The 27,915-nt window shown below is 47.6% G+C and overlaps 1 protein-coding gene across 6 annotated transcripts in view; it reads right to left on the bottom strand.

The window, feature by feature from the left end:
• The window catches only part of Cog7 (component of oligomeric golgi complex 7), a 60,014-nt gene that overhangs the window by 10,478 nt on the left and 21,621 nt on the right, over positions 1-27,915 (bottom strand). For all 6 annotated transcript variants that reach the window (XR_780131.3, XR_780128.2, XR_780129.2 and 3 more), the window contains exons 8-14: positions 23,805-23,932; positions 22,705-22,859; positions 17,678-17,794; positions 16,091-16,156; positions 9,101-9,287; positions 7,298-7,438; positions 2,280-2,363 (exon numbers count right to left, since the gene is read on the bottom strand). Coding sequence is in view for 1 of the 6 variants with exons in the window: in XM_010623459.3 (XP_010621761.1) it covers positions 2,280-2,363; positions 7,298-7,438; positions 9,101-9,287; positions 16,091-16,156; positions 17,678-17,794; positions 22,705-22,859; positions 23,805-23,932 (878 nt within the window). In the remaining 5 variants the exon portion in view is untranslated. The remainder of the gene's footprint in view (positions 1-2,279; positions 2,364-7,297; positions 7,439-9,100; positions 9,288-16,090; positions 16,157-17,677; positions 17,795-22,704; positions 22,860-23,804; positions 23,933-27,915) is intronic.

Below are 27,915 nucleotides of genomic sequence, written 5' to 3'. Positions count from 1 at the left end.
CCCCCCCCCCAAAGTGACAAGCTCCTCTCAGGGTGTGGCATCCCGAAGTCCAGAACACAGACACGCAGACACACCCCCCTCAGAGAGCGTGGGGTACTGCCTGTGTCTCCAAACATCTACCATGGACTGGCCATGGTGAGCCACAACAGCCACTGGTCCAGAGTGCTGACAAGAAAGTCTCAATTGGGTCTCCCCCAGAGAGCTTCGGCGGGCGGGGGGTAAAGTCACCTTTTCCTTTTTTCCCTTCCATTCATGCACTTAGTATAACCCTTCAACCAAATTAGGCAAGCGGCCACTTACTTCACTTTTAAGAGCCAGCACTGCGTACCTCACCTGAAAACGGCCACGTTCATCGCCTTCCCAGAGTATGGAGGAAGGGAAGGGTGCCGCTCTCTGGGGCTGGAACCTCCATTCAGCAAGTGCTTCCCGAGCACCTACTACGTGCAGAAGCCCTAGCTATTTCTGTATCTGGTACCTTTCATCTGCAGCTACCAGATTTTGGCTAATGCCACCGACCCGTTTCTACTTGAAATAAAGCTTCATCGATACTGTGCCTGGTGCACAGGCTGTCTGTAACTTTTCTCATGCTTGACCCTGTATGATGCTCACAAGTCTGGGGGCTGAGCAGTCACCCACTAGGTCCAGGGTCACTTAGATACAGAGCACCGATAACCCGACATCTCAACCTTGAACAGACTGGCCTTAGACTGTGGGGAATGACTCCAGGCTTTGCTGGGAGTCGTGTCGGAAACCAATGTGGAAAAGATGCTAATCGCCTCACCTATAGATAGCTGTCTATGATTCTGACACCCCAACACTCTGTATGGGTAAACTCTACAACTTGAGAAAAAGGAACAGCTTTTAGGTTAGACAGACTTGGGCCAAGTCCTGGCTCTGCCGCTGCTACTCTGGGCCATGTATTGTACTCTGTTGGGACCTTGTTTCCCAGGTATCTGAAATGAGGATGAACTCATCAAGGGCTAGGGCTGCTGTGTGGGGGAGACTGACACCACGGGATACGCATGACTGAATGCAAGCTCATGCCACTGTGCCTGCAGGGGATCGGTGCAAGTCTGACACACGGTCCCTTCCCGGGCCCAGGTCAGCAGTCTCTAGAGACAATAGCTACAACTCAGGAGGTCACAGCGGGCCACACAGGCCGTGACCCTGAGACTCCTTACTTCTCTGCGCTTTACTTCCCTCAACCTTAACATCCATTCAGTAACCTCTCAGAGTCCCTTCCAGAGACATCATTTTCTGACTGCACTGAGCCTGTAGGGTACATTGTCTGGATTCTAAAACTATGATTATCTTACAGGCCTTTGGTCCAAGAGATCAGACAGGTGCACTGAAAAGCAGGAGGAAGGAGCCTGCCACTGCGGACCCCACACTGTCCCAGAGGAGCAGAGCCGAACGCCCCGTCCCAGCAGTGGCCAGCGGGTCTGCCGCACACATCAAACTCTACAGTGTTGGGCAACCCATCAGCACCGCTCCTGTCTCTCGGGAGCTGTCCCTATCCCCCATCCCGTCCTTTAAGAAAGCTACAGTATTTACTCCCTAGGTTCTCTATCTATTACAATGGCCATGACTCAGGTAAGGAAGGGCATACAGAAGAAATAACCTAGAAACCCACAATCTTCACAGAATGTGAGAGACGCGTACTCTGGGGCACACCACTCCGGCACAGTCTTTTTTGCACATACCACACTTCAGAGAAACCAAGATGAAGGGGACTGCAGGAAGGAGGAAGGGAAGGCCATGTGCAGAGCACCTGGGGGCCCATCACCCCAGGGTGGCCCTCTTCCCGGTAGGTGTACTCTGCTCTCTTTTAACATGAAGCCCCTACAATAGTTTTTCTGAAGAGGTCTGTTTGGCTGCTGTGAGGTTAAGCATGAAAGCATCAGCCCAGAGCCCGGAACACAGTAGGTGCTCACTAAATGTCTGCTGAACTCGACACATACACGCTGCTCTTGTGAAAAGCCATGGAGAAAAATCTGGCTACCTGCTGCTTGATTTCCCAAGTCAGGATTTCCTACTGGACACTGGACTCCCACGCCCATAGGGACTAGCCAGCCTCACGCTGGGAGAGACAGGGAAGGGTGAGAGCAGCGCAGGGTCTGAACCTTCTGCACTTGCCCCAGTGCTGAGATCTGGGTGCGGACTCTCCAAAAGCGAGTCTGGTCAGCACTGATGGGGTGATGACCACCTCACCTCAAGGGGCCAGAAGGGAAAGACAAGGTGAGGCCCGAAGAGTGGGGATAGCCTGGAGAGGCACTTACATGGCTGATGTACTCAAGCGGGGTGAGGCTGAAGGCGGGCAGCTCTTCCGTCAGGGTCTCTCCGATGCCGGCCGTGTTCCAGCTCTAGGAAGGCAGGGGAAGAAGCAGTCAGCGCCACGGCAACCAGGCAGCCCTGAAGGCGCAGAGCGGAAGGACCCACAGACAGTGGTCAGAGCTGCCCTCCGGAGCTACTGGCACTCAGCCAGCCAGGGACTTCTCCACAAGGCTCCCTGAAGCCTGCCCTAGAGACAGCAGTCAGTCCATGAGCCTGTCTGTCTGAGTGTCTCTCTCTGCAATCCCGCAGGCCCACGGCATAAGCACACCCACCTGCTCAGCCAGTGACACCGATCCCTTCCCTCAATCTCACGGAGAATGCGAAGAGGGTCAGACACCCTCCAGCCCGAGAGCTTCTGCATGGTGAGGGTCACCCGTCACTACAGAGAATGCTGCTGGGTGCGGGGAGATGTGCTAACCTTGGCCTTCGGGGCTCTGAGGAGGACAGGGCCCCGGGCGCCTCTCCTCGGTCCATGTGGAAGCCCCTGATCATGGGAAGAAGCTCAGGAAACCCCTCTGTAGCAGAACAGTCTAACCTCAGCCACCGAGATACTCTGCCTCAGGGTAAAGTGACTGCTTTATTTCTGTCCACTTTTGGGCTCTATTTCCTGACTGACTGGGAACTCAGAGGGACAAGGAGGGAAAGCAGACCCCAAGGGCTGCCCTCTGTTCACACTGTGCCCTCTGTCAGGAAGGACTTTGGTACCAGCATACAGCTCCTGCCAGTGAAAGTGGAAACGTCTCTTGTGCCACTGTGTGGCCTCCAGTACCCGGTGAGTAGGCAAATCTGCAGGACCTAGGTGCTTCCAACTTTAGCTCTCGCACAGACACCTTGCTTCTCAGTTCCAACCCAGGCTGCCCTAAAGCTGGCCAGGAACATAAGGCCCTTCCTGGCTGCCTCTGGGAGTGACCCCCGAGGTCACACCAGAGCTGTTCTCCTCAGCCACCTGATGCCCGATCCGCTTGCTTAAGCTTTTAGGTAGCATTCCGGGAAGGGAATGGCCACACCCACCCAGGCTGCGGCCCGGACTCAGCCTCCCCACAGGAGCCCACTCCATGCAGTCTCACTCCCTTCGCTGAAGAGGAGATCTCTCCCTGCACTTTAGTTTTCTAGACTCCTTGTTCTTGCTTTCCCTTCAAAATATCTTGTATTGTTTTCTACCGAACCCCTATTCACCGAGAAGGAGCTCTCCAACTATCTACGCTTACCAAGCACCCACGATGAATGGCATCTTGTGACCAGCTCTGCGCAGAAGACACAAAGGCAGGCAGGACTGGGCCTTGTGTCAGAAGCTACTGGGAAGCAAGATGTGGGACACTGCTAATCCGCCCACCTCCCACCCCAGCCTGTCCTCCCCGCTCCTATCCTGTCCTTTTTTTGTTTTTGTTTTTTTCGGTATTGGGGATTGAACTCAGGACCTTGCACTTGCGAGACAGGCACGGTGCCACTGTGCAAGGTTTTATATACTTCAGGGGAGCAAATGCTCAGTGTGAGGAAGGATTTGGCCACAGGACGCATGTGGCACACAAAGGTAGAAACGAAGGTGGAAGGAGGACATGGTTTTAAACACCCTGGGAGGGAAAGGTTTTACCATTAACAAATAAATTTTCAGGCAAAGAGACAGAGATACAGAAAGAGACAGAGACAGGAGAAGCGAAGGGAAACCTACAAGTCAGAGACACAAAAGACACATCAGTCAGCCTCACTGTGCAGCATCTGGGATCCCGTGGATCAGACAACCGGGGATCTGAACACTAACGGAAGATCTTAAGAGGCTACTTTTCCTCTTTTTTAGGGGCGGTTATGTATGGTAAGCATTCTTAGAGTCCTGATACTTTACAAGAGGGTATACATGGAACAGCCCGGCCAGGATGGAAGTATATGGCATCCCTTACACTCTCTCCTTCCTTCAGGATATGTGTGAAAGTTCCCACAGTAAAAAGTTTTAAAAAGAGACTAAGATTGGTCCCGGGGAGTGTAGTTCTGACGGAGAAAACACATCAGATCGAGGCTCTGGGAAGACGCCTGAGGCAAGCAGCACTGCTAAGGCCGATGGTCATAGAGAACCCGCACGAGGCCCTGGCTGTGAAAACAGGTGGTGGATACAGAGAAAAGGACAGTGATAACGTGGTTCCCAGGCAGAGACGGGCATGGCCAGGAAGGACGCAGTGGCAGAGGCAGGCAGGGAGCGTCGGCTCCTGAGAGACCCACGGTGACGCACACGGAAGGACAGGACCAAGGGCCGATGCCGATGTCAGGGCGAAGACCGGTGTCACCGCCACTCACCCCAGAGACAAGGCCGCGGGCTTCGGAGAGGAGGCAGGAGGAGCGCAGGAGGAGCGCAGGAGGGGTGCAGGAGGGGCGCAGGAGACCAGGAAAGAGCAGCGTAGAAAAGAAGTTCCGAAAAAGGGCCAGACAGAGTGCCCTGGATTAAGGAAAGGCTTAAAAGTAAGCAAGAAAAGTGCACTTGAACAGGACAATGGGGAAATGATGTAGCTTATTTTTAATTGTTCAAGGTTTACTGTAAATATCTTTCAAATGGGCTCTTCCATCCATCTGTCACCAGATAATACAGGTAAATGTCAACAATCTATTCTGAAATTGAAGGTGGTGTTGGTTTATAGTCTTACAATATAAAAGTACAATACAATTTGCCAGCGAATGTTGACAACACGCATCTATTGACCAGGGTTCAGTTTCCAAATCCTCAGGGCCGAGTGTTTGCCTTGGTGTTGTGTGGCAGGGGCTGGCTCCCAGGGGACTCCCTCTGAGCTCCAAACTGACCACGTGTGTTCCCGGCCACCGCAGGGTTGTGGGAAAGCCTGGCAGGGGAAGCGAGAGCCCAAGAGTCCATCCTGAACCTGAACCAACTCCGGAATGCACAAGTAGAGGTAAAGGGCAGGTGGGAAGCACTAAACCTGTTTCCACGTAGCACTCGACCAAATAACCTGGCAAACGAAGGTTTCAGAATGGAAGGCCGGTATGCTAACCTTTAACAAAATAAAAATAATAAGAGCCAATGAATCCAGAGGTAGGGAGGGGAGATGATAGATATAAAGAATACAAATTTCTTTGTTCATCAAAACAAGTGAGTTGATATTGATATTTGCCTAAAATGAAAATATAATTAACAGAAAGCCAATGATTCTATAATCTTTATTTTCCTTAATCTTGCAGCAAATCTTCTGGCAGCTAATATCTTTGGTGATACAGAAACAATGATTTCCAGCCCAACAATCCCACTGGAAAATTTCTCTTTCCTAGTTGAAAAATTTATATTGCATATAATTTGCTTTTTTATTTTGTTTTGTTTTGTTTTGTTTTTGGTACCGGGGATCGAATTCAGGACCTTGTACTTGCAAGGCAGGCACGGCACCACTAAGCTACATCCCAGGCCCCACAATTTGCTTTTTTAAAAGTAACATGTGTAATATAACTCCATTTTTCCAGTGAATCTATCAATTTTCAGAGCATGCATGAGTGGGCATGAAGTCCTGATTGCTGAGCACCAAATGTTTACAGTGATTATTTCTGAATGGTGCCATTTTGAAAAGATTTGTTAATTTTTTTTTTTTTTTTTTTTTTTTTTTTTTTTTTTTTGGGTATTTTTTTTGGTATCAGGGATTGAACTTGAGTCCTGTGCTTACAAGGCAGGCATCAGGACCAGAGCTAAATCCCCGGCCCTGAATTGTTTTCTTTATACTTTCCAGTACTGCTTCAGTTCCTGAAGATGAATATGTATAGCTGCCATTCCTTCTGTCCAGAATCACAGAAAGGAAGAAAACCATCACTTATGAAGCATCCACTCTGCGGCTGGTGCTGCGCGAAATGTTATCACACATAAAATCTCCTTTAATCCTCTCGGATCTATAGGAGGAGAGAAAGACGCGGGAGCAGAGGTTCCCAGAAGCACGGGTAACTTCCATCTTGCATGCGACAGGACCACGCAGGGGTTGTGCCCAAGAACCGACCGCTCGGCCCCTGCCTCAGCTCCGCTGCAGCCTCCTCCTCTCTTCCCTCCCTCTCCACACTAGAGTCACAATCACAAAATGTCAGAGTCAGAAGGAACCTCGAACTTATGTAGTGAAATGGAGTCATTTTATGGGTGGAGAGTCTGAGGCCCAGGAGAAAATGAGATTTAACCAAAAGCAGAGTGGCCTGGTCTCTGGCTGGCCATACTTTCCAGAAGGCAGCAGAAAAGCAAAGACCCTGTGATTATGCCACTCAAGTTCTTGTTGCTTCTGAAGAGGATCTCTTAGGTATTGAAGGTCCATAGCTGGATCCTTTCCAAAAGACTGACTTCCAAAGGAATGGAATCCCAGTGGACTAGAGGAGCTGGTAACACAGCTAAGCGGGAGCTGTCCCAACCCGTAACCCAAAGTGAAGACACTAGGAAGACAGCAAGTGGAGAACATCTGACTGCTACGCGATGCCTAACTGGGTGTCAGGACAGACAGAAAAGAGAAGGGGCACAAAGTAAGGCAGTGAGAGGACTCTAGAACAGCTGAATAGCAAGGCAGGGAGGAGAGTAGCAAAACCCACTCAAATGCCCCCTCAAAAAAAGATTCAAACCGCATATGCTGCTCTCCTGAATAAAAGCTCCAGAACCAATTCTCTGGGAATGTTTCCTGTGGCATGAAAGCAAGTCAACCTCAAAAGACAACGCGCTCTTCTAAGCTATCCTACACAGCAGTCTCACTTGCTTCTCCCGGAGGACGCTAGCTATGCTCTCCAAGCGAGAACCGGCCACCAGGTGACATTAATGATCCTAGGACACAGCCTGGAAATAAAGCACCCACAGAGCTACAAGGGACAGAAGAGAGTCGCGCTAAGCTAGGAGCTGAAGTGACACGAGGACAGTTCGAGGGGCGGGGAGGGCCAAGGTGAGGGTGCTTAGAGAGGCCTGAGAATAGGCGGGATGGGGGCAGGGGAAAGAACCCTTGCAGCGGGGCGGGAAACTCACGTCCATCTTGGAAACGAGTAGCAGCTGCTGCTTGATGCGCAGGAAAACAGAGTCGAAAGCCAGTTGGTGAGCCTGCTGGTTCAGGCGAGTCAGGGCAGCCCGGGAAGCAGCCAGCAGGTTGTGGTTACTGGACCCTTTCTCCTGAGACAAAAAAATGCAAAAGGCAAGTTGTCAGGCCCCGAATCTAAGTTTCCCAAGCTAAATGCACTGCAAAATCACTGAGGGGTAAACGGTGAAGGGGATTCCATGTCACAGTGCTTCCAAAGGCAGGCTGTGGTGAGGCCACTGGGAAGCAAGCTCAACGACAGACTCGCAAGCTCCATCCAACACTGAATCACAGTCCACCGGATCTGGCGCCCTGGAACGTTTACACGCACACACGCACGCACACACGCGCACACACAGGTGCCCCCTTTTTTTAACCATGCTGGGGATGCAACGCAGGGCCTCACACACGGGAGGCAACACCCTACCACTGAGCTACAGCCCCAAGAAACTGTATTTTTAATTCAATTTCCTGGGTGATTCTGGTGCATTTGGGCTAACATGAGCTCGTGGTCTGGCAGTTTAGGAAAATTTAACCTGTGACTATTTCTCAAGGATAGATGAGGAGGGAAAACAGATCAGAAGCTTCACAGGAAAAACAAGAGTAATGGACAGAGCCCTGATTCCCAGGGAAGTCAGGTCACTGTACTTGGCAAAGAGCCAGAGTATGTACAGCCTGTGTGAGTCCTTAGGACCAACAGCCTGAGAAAACACAGAGATGGAAAATGTAACGTTAGTTTCGCTATAATAAATGAACCGATTACAACAGACATAAATCAGATTAGCAATAAAGATAAACAGAGTTGCTTTAACTTAATCTCAGAAGCATGGATGAATGAGTTTACAGAATTGCTTTAAGAAATGCCTTGGTGGAGATCAAATGCAGCCATTTGGCAGGCCAAGAGGCAGAGAGCTGGAGACCGCGGGAGGGCAACCGGAGCCTCAGGTATGTTCAGGCTCACGGTGCAGCTCACCAGAAGAGCTCCAGGCTGGTCAGAGCCGCAGACTCAGCCACATCTCCTCCAAAAGAGCCAGGGTGAAACCCACCTAGGGAGGAGGGAAGGGCTCTAAACAGATGCCTGGGGCCCTCTTACCACCCTGGGGGCCATTCCCAGGGAGCGGGGTGACTCACTCCATTGCTTGTGAAGTTCTCTGGGCCTGGACCTCAAAGGCCTCAAAGTTCAAAGTCAAAGGCAGCTTTATGGGCAACAAACAGACTTTAAAGAAAAAAAGAGGAGACAATTTTCCCCAAGTCTGCACATTTCCCTGCGGGGGAGCCTGCACTGCCTCTCCACCCTCCCTGAGGGAAGGGGTGACTTCTCCTGAGCTGAGACTGAGGCTGAGCCCTCTTCTAGGGTCTGGCCTGCCTGCAAGCCGAATCAAACTGGTGCCCTGTCTGCTGTGAAGTAAGAGGGGATCCCTGCTGCACAGGGGCGAAGGGCTCCCAGCTCACCTATCCTCTGAGCAAATCTAGCTGTGGACTGAGGCACAGCAGGTCCCTCTGGCTACGGGAAAAAGCCACATTCTCTAACCTGGCTTTATCAGAATAAAGATCCATCTACCCAACTCCTCCAGCTTCGTCTCAACGGGTTTAGTTTATTAGTGTCTTAAAATCCCAGCAGAAATAGGAGAAGCCACGGGCAGCAGGGCACACCCTAGCCCAGGGCCCACACAGAGCCAGAAGAAGACTTGGAACCTGGAGAGGGTGACAAAGAAAAAGCTTTCATTTGCAAGAATGCCATGTGTCTGCTGTCATACCTTGAGGGTATATAGTATTTCCATTAAACTGGCATATTCGGCAGGGTTATCTTTCTGGAGGTAATTATACTCCTGCCAAGGGTTCTTGGCAGTGCTCTTCTTGTCTGTCAAGATGCTCTCCTGAAAGCCAGCCAGGCTCCGAGGGCTGTAGGAGTCAGAGAGATACCTTCCGGCTGTGGACAAAATCCTGTAAGGAAAGTGATGACCGTCACCCCGAGGTGTTTGCCTTCTTCCTAAGCAACCCCATTTCTCCTTACTCGCTCACAGGACAGCCTCACGAGGCAGATTGAATTAAGGTCCCACTCCTCCTCCGTCATTCAAGAGGAGCTAGACCTCGGGGGTGCAATGAAAACCAGGTGTTTTTATTTCTTATTTGTACTCATGCCCCGGAAGGTGCTCTCTTACTAATATGACAGCCAGCCTAGACCAGGGCAGCTCTCCATTTATGACGACCCGGAGTACTATGCACCATCCGTGGAGACTTTCTGGTCATAGGAGCATCACCATGTGGCAGGCAGTCAGATAGCAGGGCAGTCACAAAGATACTGGGCATGGTGCGGGCTGGCGGTTCACCGGGTGCCTCTACCCATGGGACATCCCTGCCCACACGCTGGGCTGTGTGGTGCTGCAAGGAAGCTACAGAGAGATCTACTGAGAGAGGCTGTGCTTCTCGGTTTCTTCAAGAAAGAAAAGCACAGAGTAGAGGTTCTCTGCTAATCACGTTACTGTCTGGAGAAGTTGAGTCTCCACTTTCAACAAGGATGACTGTTCCCCATGCAGAAAACCCTGCATTCTTTTCTCCCGAACACCCTTTTACCATTCAGCCACCACACTTAAATGTGCACAGAATTACAGGAAGAGGAGAGGCACTGAAACAAATCCCAAATGTGGCCCATTCCCTGACCCTCCTTCATGAAATTTCTCAGGAACAAAACTGCCTTGGGCGCAGGGGTTTCCAGGCAGCACTCCCTTTTCTAAGAATGCCTGAACTTGCAAATAGACCTGGGGGACACAAACTCCCTCAGAAACTACTGCTGCTACAAGCACCTACCCACCTCTGCCAGGCATCATCCTACTGCCTAAGCTTGCTGGCTCTTTTGTCTGTCGAGCTGTGGCCTGTCCCTGCCACCAACCTTCCCTACTTCCCTTCAGAGTCTTCCAGTTGCCTCTTCTCCCTCACCCTCCCCTACTCCACTAAAGCAGTCTTTCAAAGGATTAGAAGAGCGCTCTTTCCAAAAGGCAAGTCTGATTTGGCCAAAGACACCCGTCATCCAGGAGAAGTCTGAAAACATGCAGGCGCAGCACACAGGCCCCTCCATCGCAGAGTCCCCAGATGCTGACCAACTTCCCAACTCCTCCAGCTGCCACTGGCCTTGCCCCTCACCCCTCACTCAGGAATCTCCACAGGGCAGCCGTGCGCTCCCTTCGCTGAAAGGCCCCCTCCTGCTCTCCGCCTCTCCACCGCTCCTTCCCTGGCCTGGCTCCAGTCAGCCCCTGCCTCTGCTGCGCACATCACAGTCATCATTCCGAGGTCCCGAGGTCAGAACCCTGCTTGCCTCCAGCACTTCGGAGCTCCTAGCACCCAGCTGGCCCTGGCACAGGGCAGGCACTCCGGGAGTTTTCTGGATGACAATGAACCCACGCCTAGTGACCAGAGAGCAGGGACAGCCTAATCACTGCCCTCTGAGGAGTCAGCTCTCCTTTGGGTCCCTGCAACCTGTGCTTCCGTCTCAGGCAGCTCAGGGGAACCCCCGCCATCATCCTGCCATCCAAGCTGAAGAAAGCTAGGTATGTCGGTAGACACTGTGGACCTTGGATTTAGCTCAGTGGTTCCACCGCCTGCCTCGCAAGTGCAAGGTCCCAAGTTTGATCCCCACCGGATACTGTAATTAAATAAATACAACTCCAACCCCAAAACGAATGGCATCTCTTCCTAGCTTCCTTTTCATTCAGACCTCACCAGGTGGCCGGGTCCTTAGTATCCGGTCTCCTACCACAAGTACTGGCTAGGCTTATGAATTAAACCTCACGAGCACTGGTTTCTTTCCACGAAATGCTTTCTTATCACCATGAAAGGCCTGGGTCAGGACAGGACTAACACATGGATATCACAGTGCTCGCCCTCATGAAGCTCAGATTAGTGGGCGAGTCCAGTGTGCACCAATGTGCAGCTCCCTGCGCCAGGAGAATGAGGGCCACGTGCATGGAGGACGATGCCACCATTCCACCTGTGTCCTCAACTTGTGTCAGGACAAGTTATTCCCCACGCCTCGGCCATGGGAACGTGCATATTAATACTGGGTTCTGTCTATGTGAGCTGTCCTACTCAGATCCTTTCCCATAAGAGATGCTCCTTGATTTACAACAACAAAGGCCTCATAGGCTGAAAATATCATTATGTTTGGGAGGCATTCGACACACCCAACCTACTGACAGCCTAGCTCAGCAGCGCAACACATGGCAGAGCACTGGGGTTTGCAGACTGACCGGGAGCTGTGGAGCTATGTGCAGAGTAGACTGGAACCCAGAAATCAGGAGCCCAGAAAAGATACAAGTCTCCAAACTCAAAGGATGGCTTCTCCTGAACGTGCATCCCATCTGCACCACCATAAAGCTGAAAGCCTGCGAGCAGAACCCTAAGAAGTCAGGACTGCTTATACCAGAGGGTTCCAAATGCTAAGCAGCGGGCACCACAGCATACAGAGGCCAGGCAATCTGCCCCGTCTCGCCCAAGCTGCCTGAGACAGAGCTCTCAGATGATACCCAAACTCGCCCCGCTTCACTCGGCCCATACATCACGAGATGGACCCCTTCCTCAAAGAGGTGACCTCAGGAGCCCAACACCCGGCACAGTCCCCCACCGCTGCAGCCTGGAGCAGTCTAGGCAGCCGCTGGTGGGGTGGCCTAGAGCCTGAGCCTGCACGTGAGGCTGACAGAGACGAGTCCGGCCTGATGGACACCAGTGGCAGTGGCGGTGGCGGCCATCCCTCTCTAGATCCCTCTCACAGAGCTCTGGCCACATCACCCCAGTGGCTGTCTTGGACACACACTGTCTGCTCCTGTCTCCCGCCAAGTGGGCCTGGCCTTCTCCGGACTGCAAAGTGCAGTTAGAGAGGCTTCTTTACCCATCGCCACCCCATTCACCTTCCTAACCAGATCTGTTCTTAACCTCTGGAGGTAAAAAGAAATTAAGGAAAATCTGCGTGTCCTGATAAGAGCAGACGTCTGATAAAAACTCAGTCTTGGGGGACTCAGGTCATACATACCAAGCTTCCAGTCAACGCCTCACAGTTATTTCTGCAAACAATTTATCAACCTAAAAAAAACTTACCTACATCAAAGTCTCCCTCAATATCCCTTTATTTCTAAACACGGAGATAGGAGAACACCTGCCTCTCAGCCCCTAGAGGATTCAGCGGTCAGTTCCCACAAAGTCCTTAAGGCCAGAGCTCAAGTCATTGTCACACAGAGGGGAAGGGGCAGGTGCAGGGTCCATGCCTGTGATCTCAGCACTTTGGGAGCCTGGGCAATTTAGCAACTCAGCAAGACCCTGCTGTAAAATATAAGTGTGTGGGGGGGTGGCTTGCGCAGAGTCTAGATTCAATCTAATTAATAAATAAATTAAAAAGTGGGAAGTGGGGAGACTGTTGACAATATTTTTTCTGGGGGAGAAGGATTTTTTTAGGGTGCATAGATTCTGAGTTTTTATTTTGAAGACTTGTGAATTATTTTCATTTTTACATGAGCAACTGCTACTGCTATGAAAATAACATGCATGCTACATGGGCTTCTTTTAACTTTGTAAATGCTGCTGTTTTACCCCTTCCCAGGAGTTCCCCCTTACAGCGGTTCTTCTCACCGTGTGTGTGTGTCTGTGTGTGTGTGTGCACGCGCATCTGGGAGTGGTGGTGACTCTGTTTATATTACTTGCATACAATCCACCATCTGCCCATGCTGCTTTGGTTTTAGTCACTCCAGGAAGCCACCTGATTTCTGTGCTGGGCTGTTTGGGAGTTATGAAAAGTGACAGCTGTTCCCACTCTACCCTGCTGGGAGACTTGGTCCATGAAGATAATGAAAAATTGGGGTGGGGGATTTACCTCAGTGGTGCTGCGCCTGACTGGCAGTGCAATGTCCTGAGTTTGACTCCCAGTACCACACACAAAGAACATTTTTAATTTAAAAAAAGAAGAAAAAATATCAGACTTTTATTAAAACATAGCCCATGTGTTAGGAATGAAGGAAGGCAAACAGCTTGGTCCTGACACAGCCAACAGAGAGTGTGGGCTCTGAGCCAGCCTGGCCCCTCCTCAGCAGAGCCTGCCCCGAGCCCTGTTCCCAGGGAGCCTCAGCTTTGATTTCACTGCCACTAAAAACTGCCATCAGGCCGCCTGCCTCAAAAGGACAAGAACACGAGTTCAATCCCCAGTACCGGGAAAAAAAAAAAAAAAATGCTATCATGCAGAGATTACTTTAGGACAAACACTCATCCCACAGCAAGGACCGCTGCCACAAGAGGCATGGCGGCACACGCCTCGGATGCTGGGATCGTAAGTTTGAGCTCAGCCTAGGCAATTTAGCAACATGGTGAGATCCTGGCTCTAACATTTTAAAAATTATTCTATTGGTACATTTTAGATATACATAATGGTAACATTCATCATAGGAAATTTGTACATGTACGTGATATACCTCCCTTCTTTTTTTCCCATTTCCCTCCTCTGCCTTCAATCCCTCTACCCTTCCCTACAAAAGCTTTGTTTTCATTTTGTTCCTATTACCTTTTTTCCCTTGTCTCTTCCTTCCTTTCCCCATCCATTGTTCACCTTCTCATTTGAACATTTTCTTTCCATTTCCCAGTGTCTAATATACATTTTGGTCCTTATTTAAACTCTCAGTTTCTCACACCAGAGAAACAATGCAGTACTTAGTGTGTGTGTGATTTATTTCACTTAGAGTCAGATCTCAACGTGCATCCATTTAGCTAGAAATGTCTCAAGCTTATCCTTGTTTTTTTGGGCGGAGATACCAGGAATTGAACTCAGGACCTTACACTTGTGAAGCAGGTGGCAGTGGCACCACTGAGCTAAATCCCCAGCCCAAGCTTATCCTTTTTTATGGCAGCGCAGTACTCCATTGTATAAAAAAATCACATCTTTATCCATTCATCGGTTGACGGGCATTTGGGCTGCTTCCAGGATTTAACCATTACAAACTGTGCCACTGTGAACATGGGTGTGCATATATCACTGTGGTAGGATGCTTTTAATTCTTTCAGAAGACACCAAGAAGGGAAATAGCTGGGTCAACTGGGACCTCTAGTCCTACTTTTTTTTGAGGAATCTCCACCCTGATTTCCACAGTGGTTGCACCAGTCTGCACTTCCACCAACAGTGGAGAAGGGTTCCTTTCTCTCCCATAGCCCCGCCAGCACATTATTGGCTGATTTCTTGATAGGAGCCATTCTTTCTGGGGTGAGGTGGAATCTCAGTGTTGTTTTCATCTGCATCTCTTGAATAACCAGTGATGTTGAACATTTTTTCACATATTTTTTTGCCATTTCCACTTCTTCAACTGAGAAGTATCTCTTCATTTCTGATGCCCATTTTTTGATTGGGTCTTTAAATTTGCGGGGGTCTGATTTTTTTAGTTCTTTTTATAATATTCTAGTTATTAGTCCTTTGTCTGAGGAATAGCTGGTAAAAATTTTTTTTCCCCAGTGTGGAAAAAAATTCTGTTAGTAGTTTCTTTTGCTGTGCAAAAGCTTTTTAATAAGATGAGATCCCAGTTCTTTATTCTTTGTGATATTTCCTGTGTTCATAAAGTCTTTGCCTACACCAATGTCTTCAAGAATTCTACCTATTCTCTCTTCTAGCAGATTTATGGTTTAATATTTAGATCTTTGATCCATTTCTATTTTAGTTTAGTGCATAGTGAAAGATATGGGTCTAGTTTTAATCTTCAGCACATGGAAAGCCAGTTTTTCCAGCACCATTCATTAAAGAGGCTAGTGAGGGTATTTGGTTCCTTTGTCTATGATAAGGCAGCTAAGTGTTTAGAGTTATTTTGGTATCTTCTAATCTATTCCATTGATCCTTGGTTCTGTTTTTTTGTTTGTTTGTTGTTTTTTTGTTTTTAACCAGTATCATGCTGTTTTTATCACAGTAGCTTTGTAGCTTAATTTCAAGTCAGGGATTGTGATGCCTCCTGCCCTGCCTCTGTTCTGGCTCTAATTTTTTAAATAAAAAAAAATTTTTTAAAGGACTGGGGATGTAATTCAATGCAAAAGCCCTGGGTTCAACTCAGGTACCACAACAACAATAAAAAAAGACCACTGCCAGTTCCTCGATTCCTAAGGAATAGAGACAGCTGTACTAAGGGAATGGAGGATTTAGTTAAAAGAAAGAAGGAAATTTAGGAAGTCGGAGTACTCTGAGGGGAAAATTTGCCCAAACAGGGTCAAGTCAAGGCAACATAAGAACCTAGCAGTGTCAGAGAAGGGGGCTAGAGCAAACTTTTCCTAGAGCAGTCCAAGACTTCTTTGACACACACCACTCAACAGCACAGGATTCTGCTGCAGGACCAGGCAGGTGGGCAGTCAGGGTTAATCCCGATGCTGTGGGACAGGCAATACTGCAGCGCCACTTCTGTGTGGACCGTGTTCCGTCCAAGAGCCCATGCACAGACCATCAGCAGGAGCTCAGCCCATTCATCATGTGGAACAACATGTTCATTTCTTCCCTTTTGCTGAGACCTCCATCCCCAACGCAAATCACACGGCCACTGCCAAGTAGGACAGAGCTGTGCCCTTCTTGGACTCTCAGTAAATGTTTGATGTGACAATATTGACACCTTGTAGCCAGGGACAGACAGTCCTTGAGCCTGAGGCTTTCAGATCTGACCATCTGCTGCCCTTGCCGTTGTGACTACTGAGTCATGTTCCTCCCAACCGAGTGCCCTGGACTGGAGGACACCAAACTCGACTCCTACCTGTTTGCTAGCTGCTGCTCAAAGTCTCCACACTGCCTCAAGAGCTCTCCACAGGTGGCTATGATCCTAAACAAAACAGAAAGCACTTCAAGTTCAAGTACCTGGAATGCCAACATTTACAGGACAAACACTGTCTTACTCATAAAAATTCTAACTATTTGCTCCTTTTGTTGATGCTGGGTTCTGGGAAAGTTATTGACCATTTGCTGGCCCAGATGAAATGTTTTACTAACTGGTAATTAATAGAAAAGATCCCCTTCCAATATTTTCCATGCCCCTAGCATCCCTGCTATGAATCACAGTTCTATCCTTCGCCACCACAAATAAATTTGCTTTTCCAAAACAGAGAGTTTTATCTTAGAGGGAATGAGTTGGAAATATTTGGTATCTAAACGTTAAAATCAACACTTATTATTTAATATTTGGTAGATGACAACTTGTCAGGCATAAAAAACCTCTTTGATACTAGAAGTGCATCTCTCCCTCTGATCACAGGAAAGGGAGGTAAGGATTAATCCATTTGTTTCTCAGAGAAAAGCCTGAATGATCATCATGCCTGCATTTAATAATTCTTTCATTTCCAGGTAATTTTATGCCAGGAGTCAAACACCGGCTACTAAGTCCTTCAACACCAAACTCATAATGTCAGGACAAATCCAAGGATTAATATCTTAAGCCTAGTTAACTTTTAACTTTCTTTGAAAATGCCTATCATCACCAGGGTATCTAGGCATTCCATCATAAGAAAGGTTTATGAGAAAGTAAAATATTCCACTCGCTCTGAAGCAACACGACAAACTTGTGCAGAATATTTCCTGCTAGGCCAGGTCACTGCAGATGACAGAGGATGTGGTTAGCAGCAAGAGCATTCAATCTCATTAAAATATAAAAAGCCAGAACAGAGTCATGAGGCAGTGATCCAAACAGTCCCAGGCAGTGCTGGCTCTGCCCCAGCAGCCCGGGTCACCGCACTGAGAGCTGTCAGTGTCACAGGCACAGGGGCCAGGGCCAGGCAGGAAATCGAAGTGGTGACATGGGCCAGGTGAAGAGCAGCTGACTCTTCAGAACGCACATCCCTAAGAGCGATTTAAAGACATTTCTAGATTTCTTTTTATCCCAACTAGTAGCATAGTTGATAGGCCACTGGGAGGCAGAGAACCGCAGCATGAATAGAACACACGCCAGCCTCACAGTGAATATAAACATTGTAAGGCATTAATGGAGATGAGGTATTGATAAAGAACTTTTAAAAAAATGAGAATCAAGACTTGTCATGTAGAGGTACAAGATCCCAACAATGAATGTAACTGTACTGTATCCCTAAAATGTACCAATAAACTCAATTAAAGCTGAAAAAAAAAAACAAAAAAAAAACTTTACGAGGAGAGGGGCTTTTCTGGTGTTTTGCTATTACTGATGGTGGGTTGATTTTTTTTGTTTGTTTGTTTCTTGGCTTGTTTTCAGGGTCTAGAAGGTTAGCATTTTTAAAGGCAGTGAAGGAGAAAAGTGAATAGCTTGTAAATGAATATACTCTTTCCATCATGCTCACAACACTAGGCACATGCTGAATCTGCACACCCACGTTACCTGATGGAGTTCTGAAAAGCCGTCCAGTCTTCCTGGAAAATGGAGCTGGAAGGAATGTCATCCAGTTTGCACTTCTTCCGTATTGACTGGAGAGTGTTGGTGAAATCAGACACATACCTGGGGGAGAGGGACCATAGTACAGGAGGGTCACGTAAATCCCTCCATCCTAGACACCGGGAATTGACAGCTTGGGACAAGTTACTAATGACTTGGAGAACGTTTGCAGAGGCTCCAGCCATGGGGTGAGACCCCTTGTAAATCTCTGGCCCCTAAAATGCCTCCTTTATGAGGCAAGACCGTCTTGGTCACCTGCAGAATGGCTTGAAGAGATGCTCAAGACACAGCAGAAAGGGACCGTCACGAGGACAACCGCGGGGACCACCGGGCGAGACACAGGGCAGGTAAATTACTCCCCGATTCCAACAAATGCCTATCTTGGAAAGCAGTTCTGAAGACCTGTTTTAAAACACACACGGTCCTCCTGTAACAGAGGACTGTGACCTGGGACACCGTAAGACAGTTTACTGATATCCAGGGTACTTCCACAAACCAACTCCCCGAATTTTACCCATGGTACGTAAGGGCGGCTCAGAGACAGGGAAGGGAAGCAAAGAGCACACCAGGGACCCTCACACAGGCTGCTATCTGCTCTTGCCGTCCACAGATATTTTCTCCCATCGCACCTGCCACACTGTGCTTCAATCGCTTATTTGCTGCGTGTTTGTTTAATGTGCGCAGCTGCTGCAGACTGGGGGCTCTGTGAGAACAAGGCCTGCTCCACGGTAGCTTCCTGCTGCATCCCCAGGGACAAGCACACACATCCAAGCAGATGACAGGCTTGCAGTGCAGCCCCGGGCAAGGGCTTCACTTTCTCTGCCCCTCAGTTTCCTCATTTTTACAGTGGATTAATGATGTCTTCTGTATGACATCATAAAGTTGTTGGGGTGATAAAATTACATGACTGAAAACCTCTTGGAACGTGGGCAAATCAGTGCACTCCCTTGGGAGAGTGTGGTGTGGAAGATGGAGGGGCACCAAGTCCTCAGGAAGCCGAGGAAACCTGTGACATTTGAGAGTGTAAGGAGAAGCTTTACTTCTCTCCCCTCCTATGCCAAAAGCTCTAGGAGGGGAAAGTAGAACATGATGACCCAGGACCTAAAAGGTGTGTGCAGTGGAGAGAAAGTCCATTCAAAGGGAAGAAGCTTCCTCAAACCCCTCCAGGAGCTGCAGACCACACTGCTGTGCCGTCAGAAAGGCCACAGGCTTTGCCAGAGAAAGCCATGTAATTAGAATTCTGATGGCACCTTTCCTTTCCCCAGGTGAGAGGTGACAGCTTCCTCAGGAAATCAGTTGTTAGGGGAAAGTAGGGAGGGCAGTCCCAAGGACAGATTGGCAAGGAACGTTAAGGAACATGACTTTGCTTTAACTGCGCAAAGTTAAACAACTGCGGACAAGTACGCACAAGAAGAATGAGCCATCCGTCAAGTCCACGCTCTAGGGAGCTCCTAGGACAGAGCTCGCCGGAGGGTGAGCAGGTGGGGTATTTCATGACCCTTCAGCCTAGAATTCAAAATCAGTTTATGAAATCTCAGATAAAACCATTGCTTTTATCACACTATTTTTGTCTTCAAGCCTCCCAGTTTTGTCTCAAAATACACATTTCCAAGTGCCCACCGTGGGAGAGTTGCTGTCAGGAACTTTCATCACATGCTTTCACCTAACGTGCACAACCATCACAGAAAGGAGGTGACATCGCCAGATGCTTGAAGGAGCAGTGACCTGCCCCGCTCCTGACCAGTGAGCACCGGGCCAGGCCCTGGGCCGGAGCCTTCCTGTCCACCACAGCTGTGAACCTCGGATTCTCCAAGCACCCTCTTGGCTGCTTTCTCCATGGCTTCCCCCTAGTTCGAGTCAGACCAAACTGCTCCAGCCTTCCACGATGGCCTTCCCCCAGCCTCTTCAACACTGAGCTCAAGTCAGCTTCAACCTAATTTCCCCGACTAATTCCATAAGCATGAGGTACTCTGGTAACTTCCAAATCTTCCCTTCAAGAGAAGGTGACCTGATTTCTCCACATCTCCTAGTGTACAGTTTGAATTTTAATGTGGCTATGTATTACACTTAAACAAAGTAATCAAAATAAGGGGCAGAAGAACCAGTGGTAAAAGTCTAACAAGGGCTCAGAGAAACAGGAGACAGAGGAAGGAAGAGCCCCGAGAATGAGAATGCGCAGAGCCAGGGAGGGTGGCACATCCTACAATCCCAGAACACTGAGAGGAGGAGGCAGGGGGTCATGAACCCACCCAGCCTGAGCAGTGGAAGAAACTCACAGTCAAAAAGTAAAGGTCTGAGGATCTAGTTCAGTGCAAAGGCTCTGGGGTCAATCCCTATACGGAACTTTAAAAAGTTCAAGACCTCACCTCTCCTGGTAGAGAATTGAAAGGCAGTAAACTTGATAAACAAACAGAAATCTTTCTAAGAGTTTATAGGGAAGAACCAGAAGAACTAAAATTTAGCAAAATGTTCAAAACTGGTTACTTTTGAGAAGACTAACAGTGGACAGGAAGGAAGAAAGACACATTTTTTAGTGTCTTTTCACATGGGGAGGTGATTATTTCTACAAGCATTATTTCTGCTGTTTTATAATAAAATGTCTAGATCCCAAGAAGCAAAATGGCTTTCCTTCAAAAAATGTTGACGGCACAGGAAAAAAGAGGTGAAATTTGACTTGATTAGGCTGCTGCTGCTTCTCTTTCTCCAGAGACACACTGGAGTTCACCTGCACCCACCGCCAGTCCTGAGCACCCCAGGTCAGAAGGCCACGGCAATGCCCACAAGCTCCGGGACTACAGCCCTCGTAGGTTACATGGCCCAGCTGGTATTTCTGGAATGACAAGCGCTCCCTAAACTTCCTACAGCAAAACAGCATTAGTTCAATAAACGAGGGCTCTTGAGACTCTTGAGACTCAGCAACTCCACTTTGGAACAAACTCCAGAGGGGCCCCTTGGAGAGCACAAGAATGTACTTGCCTGTGAGCTAGGAACGAGAGCACACAACCTACTGAGGCCCTCACACCGCAGCTATGCAGGTCACAGAGGCCAGCCTCAGGCCACCTTCCTCCTCCTTACAAGATGTATTTCAACTTTGCCCTTCTTCATCTCCTCTGCTTTCCTTCCTGTAGCTGTATGCACGTGTGTGTGTGTGTGTGTGTGTGTGTGTGTGTGTGTGTGTGTGTGTGTGTGTGTGCATTTGGCCCTGGGGATGGAAACCAGGGTGATTCTGTAAATCACACACCACATGATGCATCATTTTAAAGAATACAGCTCAGGAGTTTTTAGAGTGTTCCCAGATTGTATAACCATCATCGTAACTAGAACATTTTCATCATCCCAAGAAGAAACTTAGATCCTTTAACAGTCATCCCCCACCTCCGCTAAATTCCCCTGGCCTCAGGCAAACACGAATCTTTCTCTCCCCTCAACAGATTCACCTGCTCTGGACATTTCATGCAGATGGAAAGATGTAACATATGGCCCTCTGTAACTGGCATAATGTTAACGTCAATTTTTACTTCCTATTTTAATAACACAAGAAATACAAATTCATGCTTATTGATTTAAAAAGTCAAAAATAACAAAGAAAGGAGCTGGTGGTGTAGCTTAGTGGTAGGGTGCCTGCCTAGCACGCATAAGTCCCTGGGTTCAACCCCAGGGCTGTAAAAAGAAACAAAGAAAGAGCCGGGGCTTTAGTTCAGTGGTTCCACCACCTGCCTCACAAGCACAAGGACCAGAGTTTGATCCCCGGTACCAAAAAAAAACAAAAACAAAGAAAGACAATTTTCCTATGACCACCATTCCAGTCTTTCTCCATCTCTCCAAAGATAACTACTGTTGAGTGTACTGCCTAACCAAAGGCTCAGCAAATTTTTTTTTATTAAAGTCCAGATAGTAAATATTCTTGAATTTCAAATCGGCTCTAACTTCATGATGAGACAGGAGTCAAAGAACATAGCTAAGTGAATGAGCATGACTGTATTCAAATAAAACTTTATAAAAATAGATGGCAGCCACACATGATGGTACCCACCTGTAAACCCAAAACTTTAGGAGGCTGCGATAAGGGGATCACAAGTCTGAGCCTAACCTGGGCAACTCAGCAACTTAGTGAGACCTTGTCTCAAAAAAAGGCTGTGGATGTCGCTCAGTGTGAAGGCCCTGGGTTCAATCCCCAGTAACAGGAAAAAAAAACAAAAACAAAAACAAAAAAACAGATGGCGGGCCAGATTTGACCTATGAGCTATAGTTTGACCACAAGTATTACTTTTTTTTTTAAAGACAGGGTCTTATCTGTTCTTTTTTTTTTTTTTTTTTTTTTTCTTTTTTGTACCGGGAATCAAACTCGGGACCTTGTACTTGTGAGGCAGGTGGGGAACCACTGAGCTAAATTCCTGGCCCTAACATTTTAAAGTAAAAAACAAAACAAAACAAAAACCCTACAATAGTCAGCACTCCTGGTGTTTTCGTTTTAATGAGAAACAATCACATCCATTTATCTATGCATTGTCTATGGCTATTTTTATGCTATAGACATCTCTACTGCAACAGATACCACAAAGGCCCATAAACTACTTACTTTCTAGGCCTTTGCAGAATAAGTTTGCTGAACTCTGCTACAGAAAATATACTGTAGTTTTTGTACATTCTTTCCACATAATATCTTACACTGCAATGTACTTTCTTGCCACCTGACGATGTTTCGGAAATCTACCCCTGTTCACATGTGAAGACTGGTCAATGCCTTGCTACGCAGGGTCCCCTGTGAATTTATCACATTTTAGTCGTTGCCTAGTGACAGACACCTGGGTTGTTTCAGATGTTCCGCTTTTGCACAGTGCGCTGCGGGAACATCTGCTGAGTACCCCCGGGGCTCAGTGTGCCTCCCAGGGTTCCCAGCAGGACACGGCACACACATGCTCACTTGGGGGACATGGCTCTCTGTGGGGCCCTTCCCGCTCCCCCAGGCTTACTTGGCAAAGACCGACTTCAGGGCTGTCAGCAGGCCACAGGTCCCCAGGCCGTTGGTGAATCCGACACATCTGTTGACAGCTGCGGCTGCCAGGCCAAAGAGTTTGCTCACGGAGTGGCTCAGCTCCTGCACACAGTCGATCACCTCACCGTGCTCCTGGGTAGGCGAACATAAGCAGGAGCCACGTCAGAGCCCGGAAGCCTGGGCAGACAGCAGTGAGACGGGCCCTCCGAGCCCTCTCGTCTGGGGCGAAGCCACTAAGTAGGGTACTGGAAACTCTGTCCCCAGCAGCGACAGTGCTTCTGGAGCCAGAGCTGAGGGAGGACAGTCTACGTGGTCAGGAACACCACGGAAATGGACTGATGTCTACCTCCCCCTTACATCTGCCACTTCTTTCCTCTCTTTCCATGATTAGCAAAATGGTACTTTCCCCTCTGGCTCTGGAGGTAGGATTCAAATTCCCCACATCGCTCACTCTAAAAGAATGTAGTAGAGGGCTGGGGATTTAGCTCAGCGGTTCGGTGGCCTGCCTCGCAAGCGCAAGGACCTGAGTTCAATCCCCGGTACCAAAAAAAAAAGAAAGAAAAAAAGAATGTAGTGGAAAGAAAACTCTTCTTTTAGGGGCAAGAATGTAACTGAAGTGGGACAGACTTTCTCGGTACATCCCTAGAAAACATGAAAATGCTAAGAGGCAGCAGGTTTTAGCCACAGCAAGATCAGTTCTTACACGTCAACTCACTTCATGCTAAACCTTAAATGACATGAAAATGAAACGGCTTTCCTGGTGCCTACAGAGCGGAGTCCTTGGATGCTGCACTCCTGTGTCTATCCCTGCATCTCCCATAAACAGATCGCCTAATAAGAAATCACTAAACCAAAGAGATAGGCAACTTGCCCCATGACCACTGAAGACTCGATTTTTACTGGGGATTTGAAGTAGAAAATGTGTAGCGTATTTGTGGTGTCGTTTCACATTTGGATTGCAAGACCCCAGGAGGCGTTTAAAGTTCGCCCCCTCCTTTTTGGGGTGCACACTTGATCCCAGCCCCCAACACTGTCGGGCTTGGCCGGGACCCAGCACACAGGAGGCTGTGACAGTACCAAAGGCACGGCGCTGATCTGGATGAGAAGGTTGCTCTCCTCCAGGCCACCGTACTTCAGCTGGTAGGGTCTGTAAGGGCCATACACAGCGTCAACCAGCTCCACCACTTTCACCATGTTGTGCTCGTCTGCGGAGAATCAGAAGTTTACGACAACGGTGAATAAAGAATCTGTAATTCAGTCGCTGGAAAGAAAGCAACAGGCACGAGGTATTCTACTAGAATTTTTCCTATTCTATTTTCAAGAATGACTACATTTGGTTAATCTGCCTTTATCATACATGCAAGGGTCTTCAACTATCACCTCAGTAAACATCTGAGTAAACTTGGGCTCTGCGTTGTTAGCTGAAAAGTACTATTGTAGACACCAACCTCCTTAATCCCACATCCCTTCACAGTTAAGAATCCCTTCAGGGCTGGGGATTTAGCTCAGTGGTTCCACTGCATGCCTCACAAGCATAAGGTCCCAAGTTTCATCCCCGGTACCAAAAAAAAAAAAAAAAAAATCACCACAACGAAATCAATAAATATGCAGAAATACAGTGTATGTTGAAGGATGTTCACAGAATCAATGCCAGGATCACAGAGTCTGGGAAACATTCCAAGCATGGAGTGAATAAATATAACAGCCTAACTTCTTCACATCCTTCTGGTTCTCGACAATCTCCTCTCCACTAAAGACAGAAAAATATTCCCCAACAGAAACTCGATCACATCATGGCCCTACTGGCAACCTCCCAGTGACTTCCCAAAATCTTTTCTAGAGTCTACACAGCCCTGCATTGCCTCGCCTCAGGAAGTGCAAGCTGGTGGCTATTAGGATGGAGGCTGGGCTGAGGTTGCAGACCCAGGCAGGGCGCATGGCTAGCAGCAGTGAGGCCTGAGCTCCATCCCCAGCCCTGCAGAAGCACAAAGGCCCCAGGGACCCAACTGTACAAATGACTTCACTTTGCTTGCTATGCCCACTTTCTCGGAGATAAAACAAGGAGACAATGGCAACAATCTCATGAGGCTTTTGTGAAGACCAGGTAAAATAACAGGCATACAGCATGTGATAATTTTCCTGCTACTTTTTCAGCATCGTTCTCCTTCATGCTCTGGCTAGCCTCAGCCTCATCTCAGTTACTACAAGCACCCCCGCTCTGCTCCGGTCCCATGCCAATCCCACATCTGAATGGACCCTCCCCTCCTACCCGCCCTCTCCCTCCAGCTGACTCCTCTTCCTCCTTCACTACTCAGCCTGACTCCACCAGGTTCAATTATAATTGTTTATACAGGTTTAGAACCAGCTGCTTTTCTTCAAAGTACTTATCTCACTGTATAATCACACAACCATTAGGGTGGTTATCTGATTAACTCCCATTGGAATATCCATTGGGTGAGAGCAGGAACTGTCTTGCTATGCTCAGCCCTGGATCCTCAACAGCCCAAATTCCAGTACTAGTCCATCTGTGCTTGAATGAATACAATAAATATATTTTAACCTATCCAGAATGCAATCATAAAAAATAACAGCACACACACACACACACACACACACACACACACACACACACAAGTTGGAAACCAGGATTCTCAGTGCAGGACACAGGAGATGAAAATAAGTATCAAAGAAGTAAAAATCTTATGGCACTGGATTTGACTGGATAGCATCAGTATAAACTGGAAATTTTTTAAAAATGTATTTTACCAAAGAAACCTAGAAGCAATGCTGCCTCAGCAATAACGAGCACCCCGGTGCCCAGGTCTTGGTCTCTAAACATCACTTCCAACTAGAAGAAACCAGTCTTCCTGGGAAATGCTGGTTCTAGGACTGAGGCAAAGGAAACCACAAAGTGTTCTTAGAATATTTTATGACAAAAAGCAAGGCACCACTCAAAAACTAATAAGGACAAAAGGTGTAGGAGGGAGCTTGAAGGGGCAACCACAGCCCACATTTGAAATAATATGGACATTACAATGAATGGCAAACCCGGCAAGGTGATGCAAGCCTGTGATCCCCACACTCCCTCCTACTTCAGTAGGAGGGTCAGAAGTTTGAGCCCAGCCCGGGCAACTGTATAAGCCCCTGTCTCAAAACACACACACACACACACACACACACACACACACACAAATTGCTGGGGATGTAGTTTATTACAAAGACTCTGGACAGCAGAAAACAAAATCAAATTGGTAATAATGGATCATAACACACTGAATATTTTTAAAAGAAGCCATGAAATCATAGTAACACTACAGAGGTAGAAAGAAAAATCTCTTCTTTCCAAAAAAGTGCCCACAGTACCTTCTCCAAAAAAGGCCAGCAAATAAATGTAAAAAGAAAATCGCCATTCTATAATCAGCACTGTGACAGTGGCTGCCAGAGCCTCTGAATTCGTGTTTCTTGGGGAATGGTGGCTTCTTAACAGCGCACAGTATCATCCCACAGATTACTGAACAGAGAGACCTCGCAGACACAGTTATCAAGTGATGAATCAAGCCTATTACCAACAAGATGCTCTGAGCCTCCCAGTGTGAGGCAATGGGAACACAACTGTGACTCAGCGCTTCTGCCAGAAATGCTAACTACACCTCATCATAAGGAAAGAACTGGGCAACTCCAGAATGTGGGACCCTCCGTAAGAACAACTACCCCGCCTCCTTCCCAAGTGTCAATGTCATGAAAGACAAAACATGGATGAAATGACTGCTTTAGAGTAAGAGACCGGACAACCGAAGGCAGTGTAGGAATCTCAGCTGGAGGCACAGAGGAGTGGAGCCTGGTCTGGTGGGCACCTCAGTAATTCCCAGACTCTGGGGCCGAAGCCGGGAGGGCCACAAGTTCCAGCTCAGCCTGGGCTACACAGTGACTTAGCCAGACCCTGTCTAAACATAATTAAAATTTAGAAAAGGGCTGGGACAGAGCTTGGTACAAAGACCCTGGGATCAATCCTCAAAGTGGAAAAAAAAACATCTGTGCAGCTGGAACATCTGAAGAGACTGCATAATAGATGACAATATGGAATCAATACAGGTTCTCCAGTATGGTGATGACAATAAAACGCCCTATTGCAAATAGTTAAGAATATACACAGTCATATACAGAATCTGCACATGCATATACGCTAAAATGCTATTTCGAGATGGCAAATTTAAGATATTTTTTGCCTTCCTTTCATGTTCAGTATTTTTTACAATAAGTATATATTGCCTGTTATAAGATCAGCCTATTATTTTCAAATTTTACTTTCTATTGTAAAAGTTTTATATATTTTAGATTATAACATGTACATGTTTTCACTATTAAAATAAGAGAAAAATAGGGCTGGAGATTTAGCTCAGAGGTGCCACCACCCGCCTTGCAAAGTCCCAAGTTTGATCTCTGGTACCCAAAAAACAAACAAACAAACAGACACAAAAGTATTAAGGGTAAACTAAAAGCTAGAAAATACATCTATAGACTGGGCATGGTGGTTAATGTCTATAATCCCAGCTACTTGGGAGGCTAAGGCAGGAGGATCCCAAGTTCAAAGCCAGTCTGGCAGACATAGATAGATAGATGGATAGATAGATAGAGCTATATACATATACTTATCATATTTGATAAACAATGGGGAAAAGTTACATAAGAATCTTTTAGAAATATATGTCAGAATTTTAGCAGTGGTTATTTCCAGCAAGTGGAATTATAAGTTTTGTATTATAGACTCTACATCGTGAATTTGGGGGTGGTTATTTTGTTTTGTTTTGTTTGCAGTATACAGATGGAACTCAGGACCTTTTGCTTGTGAGGCAGGCCACTGACCTACATCCGCAGCCTTGAGGGGAGCTGTTTTTGGAGACAGGAACTTGCTATGTAGTTCAGGTTGGCTCTGAACTCACTGTATAGTGCAGGCTAACTTCAAAATTGCAGTGATCCTCCTGCTTCAGCCTCCCGACTGCTGGGATTATAGGCATGGACCACCATACCCAGCTTATATCATGAATTTTTGTAACACATTTTGTTGTTTTAGAAACATATTTAATATATTATTTAAAATAAATTGCTCTAAAAACTAACCAAAAATAGATTACATCTTCAGAAGAACAGGCAAAGAATATGCAACTCAAAGGGAAATATATATATATAT

The sequence above is a fragment of the Fukomys damarensis genome, unplaced genomic scaffold (assembly GCF_012274545.1).
Source record: "Fukomys damarensis isolate Sample0158 unplaced genomic scaffold, DMR_v1.0_HiC HiC_scaffold_34, whole genome shotgun sequence".
NCBI lineage: Eukaryota > Metazoa > Chordata > Mammalia > Rodentia > Bathyergidae > Fukomys > Fukomys damarensis.
Note: the sequence above shows the minus strand (reverse complement) of the source record. Positions and strands in the feature narration are given on the sequence as shown.